This window comes from Bipolaris oryzae (assembly GCF_000523455.1).
Source record: "Bipolaris oryzae ATCC 44560 unplaced genomic scaffold scaffold_44, whole genome shotgun sequence".
Lineage (NCBI taxonomy): Eukaryota > Fungi > Ascomycota > Dothideomycetes > Pleosporales > Pleosporaceae > Bipolaris > Bipolaris oryzae.
Genome location: NW_006911320.1, coordinates 167,060 through 175,592, shown reverse-complemented (window position 1 = coordinate 175,592; position 8,533 = coordinate 167,060). Strand labels below are relative to the sequence as shown.

The 8,533-nt window shown below is 50.6% G+C and overlaps 4 protein-coding genes across 4 annotated transcripts; all 4 read left to right on the top strand.

Moving 5' to 3' along the window:
• Nucleotides 1-720: 720 nt before the first annotated feature.
• COCMIDRAFT_4273 (uncharacterized protein) lies at nucleotides 721-1,962 on the top strand (the record flags this gene model as incomplete). The annotated part of the gene is made up of 3 exons (XM_007688565.1): nucleotides 721-1,333; nucleotides 1,381-1,558; nucleotides 1,614-1,962. 3 exons carry the CDS (start codon nucleotides 721-723, stop codon nucleotides 1,960-1,962), a joined length of 1,140 nt encoding a protein of 379 aa, XP_007686755.1.
• A 1,422-nt stretch (nucleotides 1,963-3,384) lies between these two features.
• COCMIDRAFT_92119 (uncharacterized protein) lies at nucleotides 3,385-5,055 on the top strand (the record flags this gene model as incomplete). The annotated part of the gene is made up of 2 exons (XM_007688617.1): nucleotides 3,385-3,881; nucleotides 3,930-5,055. 2 exons carry the CDS (start codon nucleotides 3,385-3,387, stop codon nucleotides 5,053-5,055), a joined length of 1,623 nt encoding a protein of 540 aa, XP_007686807.1.
• A 470-nt stretch (nucleotides 5,056-5,525) lies between these two features.
• COCMIDRAFT_92199 (uncharacterized protein) lies at nucleotides 5,526-5,723 on the top strand (the record flags this gene model as incomplete). Its single annotated transcript, XM_007688616.1, has 1 exon — nucleotides 5,526-5,723. A coding segment is annotated over one exon (198 nt), but the record flags the coding sequence as incomplete, so codon positions are not given.
• A 586-nt stretch (nucleotides 5,724-6,309) lies between these two features.
• On the top strand, nucleotides 6,310-6,894 carry COCMIDRAFT_92154 (uncharacterized protein; the record flags this gene model as incomplete). Its single annotated transcript, XM_007688615.1, has 1 exon — nucleotides 6,310-6,894. The coding sequence occupies one exon, from the start codon at nucleotides 6,310-6,312 to the stop codon at nucleotides 6,892-6,894; it is 585 nt and encodes a 194-aa protein (XP_007686805.1).
• Nucleotides 6,895-8,533: the final 1,639 nt, after the last annotated feature.

Sequence of the window (8,533 nt, the reverse complement as noted above, 5' to 3'; positions counted from 1 at the left end):
AAGAAAGATACTCTAGCTAGTAATTAATCTACCTTATCACTTTCTATATATTATACTATTGTGTTGTTGAGTTATATGGCTTGAGAGGTGCGCAAAGTTGGTGGGGTGCGTCACTCGCTTGTACGCGTCACTCGCTTGTAAACTACGTTAGTCCCATTAGACAACGTACATGATTGGGCACAAGTGTTATTTTAATGTCTTGATATGCTCCGTATACCGTGTTGCAGACGTGTGACTTCGGAAGAAGACGGCTCCGTCTGACTCTATGTATGTTGACGTGTGCACTCTATTTTTTCATTTAACTGATGGAGTCGGAACCAAAATCATCCAGATCCGACAGTATGAAGTCCACTTGGAATCTGAATTCTTCTTGCAACAGTACTACTACTAGTATTATCTTTTAACATGTACTTGGGCAGAGTAAACACAGAGCTGACGTATTTTTTGAATACAATTTTTGTTACAATTAGCACGGTGGTGGTGCTGGCGTTTCGTAGTAAAGGTAGTAGTTCGTTTGGGTGGGTCAGCCTACTTGGTCTGGGTTCTCTAGTTTTACTACTTACCGGTCTACCGACCATCCGAGAGTGTTACCAGTACCCCGCAGGCATATGCAGCATGCCATACGTATATATACAAGCTGGGGTATCTCGCCTTGTCCTTAAATACCTGAGCATGCCTCTCCAAACCCTACCAAACTGATTCCATTCCTCATCACCAAACATGTCTTACTCTCCACCAGACTCGGCCAAGCCATTTACGCTCAACATCTCCGACCAGGACCTGTCCGAGTGGAGACAGCTTCTGCAGCTCTCCAAGCTTCCGCCAGACACATGGGAGGGGTGGCAAGAAGACGGTAGCGTTGGTTTACCACGCAAGTGGCTTTCCGAGGCAAAGGATTACTGGCTTAACAAATATGACTGGCGTGCTGCAGAAAAGCATATCAACTCTTTCCCAAACTATAAGATGCAGATTGAAGATGTCGATTTGCATTTCATCGCTCTCTTCTCTGAGAAGAAAGATGCAATCCCTCTGATACTCATGCATGGATGGCCTGGCAGCTTCGTCGAGTTCCTGTCCATACTCAGCATCGTCAAGAAAAAGTATTCGACCAAGGATTTGCCGTACCACATTGTCGTGCCGTCATTGCCTGGATACACCCTCAGCACCATAAAAGGTCACGATAAGCATTGGGACGGCGAGAATTGCGGTCGCGTTATGAATCAGCTCATGCTGAACCTGGGTTTTGACAAGTATCTTGCTCAGGGAGGAGACGTGGGCCATCACACGGCGCGACTCATGGCTAGAGACTATGAGGCCTGTGTTGGAATACACTGTAAGTGGTAGACCAAGCATTTGCTGATGAAGTACTCACATGGTCAGTGAACATGATTGTTACTCACCCGGACGAGAAGACGGTCGTGGATGAAGTAGAGAAACAGACGCTTGCCCGGGCCCAGAAGTGGGGCGCCACTGGCATGGGATATGCTATCGAACACGGCACAAGACCGAGCACCATTGGGAGCGTTCTAGCGTCGAGTCCACTGGCAATGCTGGCATGGTGCGTGTTTGTGGATTCAGGTACATGTACATGTACGCAAACTGGCCTTGAGCAGGATCGGCGAGAAGATGGTGGAATGGTCCGATGAAGATCCATCGCTGGATGAAATTCTGACCAATGTTTCCTTGTACTGGTTTACGAGTAGCTTCCCGTCGAGCCTTTGGTATTACTTTGAGTTTTTCGGCGGTAGCCCCATTCCGAAATTGGACTTTACGAAGAAGCCTTTGGGGTATTCATTCTTCCCATACGAGCTGTCGGTAGGGGTCAAGAGCATCTTGGAAAAGGAGACGAATCTGGTCTTCTACCAGCGCCACGAACGGGGTGGGCACTTTGCGGCTCTGGAGCGGCCGGCAGATCTGTGGGAGGACATTGAGGGGTTTGTTAGCAAGGCCTGGAAGGTATGAAAGGGTCGAGGTGCATGTCACCGCATGGCGGCAGGGTGGAGCGACTGACTCGTCGAAGGATTGTCGCGCATTGTCGCGGTTGTAGCCAGTCGGCAGTTGTCGAGTACATGGGCCAGGCGGTGCATAGGGGGAAGATAGCGAGGGAGTGTATTGGGTACTAAAAGTAGGTTGGGGTACCTGCCACAAGGAGCTAGCCTAGTCGTGGCTTAGTGAGCGCCACGGTAGAAGCGACTACTGTGGTGTATTCACTGTGCCGCAGCGATAGAGTTTGACACGTCCCAATGTATCGGAATTTGCAAGTGACCATGGCCATTTCCCACATGGCGACTGGAAAGAGCCGTGTGGGTGGTGTTGGTGGTGGCAGCTAGTGTTTTGTGAAGCCAAGTAAGTAAGTACAAGGGCACTGGCATTGGCACTGGGGGCAGTGGTGGCACTGCTGGTCCAAGCGGATCGTGTCCGCATCCATGTCCGCAAGGCCGAAGCATGACGCAACGCGCAACGCGCATTGCCCGCCCCTCTTCTCCTCCCCGCCATTCTCCGCACTGTTCGCTTGTGCCTGTGTTCCTTCGTGGCAACTGCGCCGACCGACTCCGCTTTTTGCAGACCAGAATACGTGCGTGCGCGTGGATGCATACACATACTACGGCTACCATGGCCCAACGGGCTTGTGTCGGTCCTTGGCCCGACAACTGTTGCTGTAGTGGCATGAGTCGGCCCTCGGACTAGCATGACTTCAGCCTCTGCCACTTGCTAGCACCACGACTACTTGCACACTACGCATGTCGTTGCCTCCACCGGGGAGCTCGCCTGGCCGGCCCTGCTCACAGTCCAGTCAAGTAGAGTACACTACACCTACACTACCGTACGCATTGGGGCGCAATCTCTTCAGAAACCGAGCCACCTAACCAAGAATCCAAAAAAGGCCTGTCACCGAGTTGGCATCCATTCTCGCACCACAGCAAAAGTCGCCACTAGACCACCATCGTAGTCCATAGTACCTGCATAGCTGTACTTACCACAAGACCTCTACCCTATCGGCCCAGTTCGCCATTGTGGGTCCTGTGGCACACCTAGCTCATTACGCAGTCAATATGCGGCCCTGCAACACAAGTTCCCCAGCTTCCAGGTCCTGGTCCTGCCTGTCTGCCTGCATGTGCATGTGCGTGTTCCGATGAGTGTTGACGTTGTTTTTAGCCGCCGCGCCAACCTAATGCCACCACCCTATGTCCCTGCATCCGTCCCGATCCAAACTAGGCCCCGGCGTTGGCCCTGCACTTTAGTCCTGCCTCATTCAATTTGCAAAACTGCCGCTAGCAATCTGCCGTACATACCACCCAGCCTCGGACAATGATAAAAGACGAGCTCCGGCCCAGCACTTGATGTCGACGCAGCAGAGCCATTCTTCATCATTCATCGCTCAACATGAAGCTCCAACACTCCCTCAAGGCCACTCTACTTGGCGCCTCACCAGCTCTCGCCTATCCCCAAGCCAGAGCTACTGCTGACTTCAACTCCAAATGTGCCGATCTGGCCTCCACCCTTGACGTTGAAGGTGGTATCGTTACCACTGCCCAGTTCGTCGCTGCTGGTACCAACTTTACTGTACCCGTTTACGACCCAACATGTGGCGACGGAGCAGCAAGCCAACTCGTCGGGGCCGACTTGTGCCGTGTCGCACTCTACGTTTCCACTTCTGACCGATCAGGATTCAACATGGAAGCCTGGCTGCCATCCAACTGGACTGGCCGATTCGTGGCCCATGGTAACGGCGGTCTGAATGGATGCATCAGTTATAGAGACTTGGCCTACACATCCCAGCTAGGTTTCGCCGCCATAGGAACCAACAACGGCCACAACGGAACCAGCGGCTTGCCCTTCTACAATAACCCCGACGTTGTAGAGGACTTTGCCTACCGATCGTAAGTTACTTCCCCCACAAACTCAAGCATCCAGGCTAAATACTCCAGGCTCCGCAATGGTGCTGCCGTCGGCAAGCAAATCGTTGGCGACTTTTACGGAAAGCCACAGGACAAGTCCTACTATCTTGGATGTTCAACTGGTGGACGCCAAGGTTTCAAGATGGCCCAAGATTTTGCAGATGAATGGGATGGCATCCTTGCCGGAGCACCTGCATTCTCCTTCAACAATCTTACTTCGTGGTCCGGTCACTTTTACACGCTCACTGGTCCACGCGGCTCCCCGACGTGGGTCTCGGAGGCAAAGTGGGCGCAGGTTCATGCTGACGTCTTGGCCCAATGTGACAAGATTGACAATCTCCAAGACGGTATTCTCGAAGATCCGTTGCTTTGCAAGTATGATCCCTCGGGTCTGGCTTGCGCCGATGGCAACAACTCTACCACCTGTCTGACTCCCGATGAGCTCGCCACGGTGACCGCTGTTTACTCGCCACTTACCAACGACCAAGGCGATTTGGTTTACCCGCGCCTGCAGCCTGGAGCCGAAATCCTCGCCTCTTTTGTGCTCTTTGGCGGAAACCCTTTCCCTTACACTACTGATTGGTTCCGCTATGCCATCTACAACGACCCTACTTGGGACCCTGCCACCTTGAGCTCTGATGACTACAACAATGCTGCACGCATCAACCCCTTTGGTATCGAGACGTTCAAGGGCGACCTTAGCAACGCACAGAAGAGCGGTACCAAGATCCTCCACTGGCACGGCACCAGCGACTTCATCATCTCTAGCGATAACAGCGCGAGGTACTACAACCATGTCAGCTCCACCATGGGCCTGCCACCCAAGAAGCTCGATGAATTTTACCGTTACTTCCATGTCAGCGGCACCGGCCACTGCAGTGGAGGAGATGGTGCCCATGCTATCGGTCAACAACTCGGCGAAGTCAATGGCTACGACCCCGAACACAACGTTCTCATGGCCTTGGTACAGTGGGTAGAAAAAGGCAAAGCCCCCGAAGCCCTCATTGGTACCAAATTCGTTAACGACACCGCCTCTCTCGGCGTTGATTTCGAGCGCGCGCACTGCAAGTTCCCCAAGAGCAACCAATACAAGGGCAAGGGAGACCCCAAGCTTGCCAAGAACTGGAAGTGCGTTGATATCAGGAGGGTGGAATAACGCCTAGATGCTGTGCCGGGAAAAAGAGCTGTAGATACGCAGAATTTCTGTTAGTATATGATGAAAGCCATAAGCCCAGTTAATCTTTAATGAAAAGTTTCTCTTATTTTTTTTAAAACACTTGGCACACATGTTTTGTTTGATGTTGAAGGAATAAAGTCCTGACATACTACGGACCGCACCGCTTACTAGCGGGTCCCCGAGCCTGGCTCTACTCAGCTGCACGTTGTCGTTCTGCCGCAGCCTGACAAGACACGGATGTTTCCAGGGTGCCGGTCACGTGTTATATGATGTAGCATAAGCCGAGGTCCATCGGGACCATTACAACAAAATAATACTTACTAGTTTGAATGCAGAAGGCGCAGCGGGAATTTGAACACGCCCGCGGAAGCACTCAAGGGCTGAGAAGAAAATAAGTGTGCATTATCGGCGTTTATTAGAGTATGCCGGGGCCGACTGCATGAATTATTATAGGAGCGGCGGTATTATCGTTGGCATGGGTCAAGGATTTGTCCCGACTTGTCTGTTCGGGCCCGAATACCTATTCTGTCCCATCCCGGCCTCGTCCGTCCGTGCAACTTCAAGCCAAAATTTCAGGAGCGTCTGCCACTTTGTTTCGCAGGCAAGGCGTTTTGTTTCATAGTCGTGACATGACGCCAGCCTCTTGATATCTCATCTCTACGTTTCAACGGCCCGCCATGTCAACCTCACAGTGATTGAGGGCCAACCCGGTAACTGTAAATAAGGACAGACATGGCTATGCAAGCGCTCTTACAGGCATAGCTGCAAGGGCGAGCAACGTGGCAAATCTGCTTATGGATGCATTATCCCGCAAGCTACAGGGCTACCCGGATCATCAGATAGTGGTCAAGTCAAGGCTTCTTCTTACGTTTTTTACCCCGCAAACAGTTCGCGGCGCCATGGCGGAGATGAAGGAATTCCAAGCGATTAGTTCTTACTTACCCTGGGCAGCACCTTCCGGTATCAGGCGGGCCAGGATCGAAGGAAGGAAAAAAATAATACTGAATCGTGGCTTATACCTGCACGAGAATAATAAGTCGCAGCTTCCGTATAAAGAGGCCTTTATCGCGCGTCTAAATTACCCATCAGCAGAGCCGTACATAAACAGTCCTTTTATTTACCTTCCCAAACCCATCCTTTCCTTGCTTTCAGATTCCGATAGTCTGGTCGGCAACCCACCGCCCCGAAGAAACCATTCTGTACATAGTACTAGTAGTAGTATTGGAGTTAATCATGCGCTTCACCCTCCCCATCGCGCTCCTCGCCTCGGCATCAGCCGCCCTACCTGCCCCTCCCTCGGGCAAACCCACCACCACCCCGCCGGCGGCGCCAGCATCCGCCATTCTCAAAGCCCTCGCGGGCACCTACGCCCTCGTCAACACCTCCAGCACGCTCAACAACGAACCCGTCCCTGACGCCACCTACGGCGCCGCTCCCGTCGGCACCCTCATCTACACGGCCTCGGGCTTCATGAGCGCCACCATCACCGCTACCGAAAAGGCTTTTCGCCCATTGGTTTCGTTCCCCTTCCGCGCCAACGAGTCCGACGCGGATTGGGCGCTGGTCGGCAAGCACAGCATTGGGTATTCGGGTCCGTTCAGGATCAACACCGAGCTTCCTGCGACGGAGAGCGAGGGACAGGTATTTCATGGGCCCTTGACGGTGGCGAATGTGCCGACAATGGTGGGGCAGGAGCATCGGAGAAACTATACAATTGTGGAGCAAGAGGAAGGGGGCAAGACGGTCAAGTATTTGAAGATTGGGAGTGAGCGTGGGGGTGGTTTCCGGGGTGTGCTTTGGTGGAAGAGAGTTGATTAAGTAGGTGAAGTGGTTTGGGGTGAGGGGTTTTTACGGTTTTTACGTTATTTTACCTTAGCGGGGTTTAGGGTGTTTTTTGGCTTCTTCAAAGTGTATATGTATAAAGCATAAAGGCTTTAAGGCGGGAGGGGTTGTAGAGACCGGTTGTTTGCGATTTATCGTGGAACCTCGATGTTTATGAATATGAAACGCATGGCATCACCTTCATGTTTTTTTGTTTCTTTTGCGTGAGCGGGGGAGTTTTTTTTCTTTCCTTCCTCTTTCTCGAATTCAAAATTTTGACATGGATGCGAATAGGCGCGCCTACTTACATGGTTCTCCTAGCTAGCAGCCTTTAGACGCTGCAATAACCCCTCCCAGTCTTATACAACAGCCATGGTATACCCATGGTATATACCTAACTAAGCTAGTATTTTTCTTTTAATTCCTTTAAGACCAAGCACTTTATTTCGGACATAGCCTTGCATCCGTAAGCATATTTTCTATGCCTTGGACGCCGAGTAAAGTGGCTGAGGAGAGCATACTAGGTACATTGAGTCGTGCAACAGTTTAGCTGCCTTTTTCAAACATGACGCGTACCCCAACAAAATATTTTTTTTCCTTCTCGCAGTTTATTGATGGCGTTCGGAGTGCAGGGCTGCATTGGGCAGTACGTGTTATCTCTTGCTGACAAACACTCGATTGTGGAGATTAAAGAGCGAGAAGCGATGGAGTGTTGATATCGGTAGTAGTAATTGTTGCTGCCTTCGTCGCAACCGTATTTTTGCTGTCTCGTACCCAATAAAGGTGTGCCTAGTGGGCATATACCCGTCCAGAGGGGTTTTTTTGGTAGTATTACCAACTCATTTTTTACTTTGACTTCAAAGCGAGTTTTTTTGATTACCCAAGTCGGGTAGGTTATGGTGTGGCCTGCTGTTCTTTTCTAAGATAATTGATCTAATACGCTATGTAGCAAACAGATATAAAAAAGTCAAGTGATCAGTAGTGGTAGTGGTAGTAGCTGCGCTTTGACCAACATTTAACATGTTTCAGCGTTGTTTTACGTCCTATCGTCGCTACTGTCTAGTTGCCCTCGTATTCATCAATGTGCAACGGTATCGCACAGTGCGATAAATGCTTGGTTTGTAGGGAAGTCGCATGTTATTCAGCAAAGTCCACGAGGCAGTGTCTTGTGCACAGTTAGCTTGTTTGAGGCTATATTTGTGAGTGGATGGTTGATTGCACTATCTTAGGACCTGTGGGTCGGATAAAGATTCTGGCGTGATAATCCTTGGTGAAGTCGTACGAGATGAGGTATTTGTTTGATATGAGGTGCGCAGAGCTGGCATATTTGAATCTGCTAATCTAGGATTCTAATTTCATTTGTCGATCACTGAATAATCACAGATTGATTTGGTTGATTCGAATTAAGTTGATCAAGAACAGCTACATCTTACGAACGATTCATTGTCGACTCGTGTGTAGATATTGTGGATCACTACCAACAGCCAACATATCAGGACTAAATATTGGAAAAACAGATACCCTCACGCATTTTGACATTTCTTGACACGGGTAATTTGATTGCCTATTGTGGCACGATACGTGATCGAGCTCCAAAGATCAGAGGGGTGACCCGCAATCGAGTAGATAGAATAAT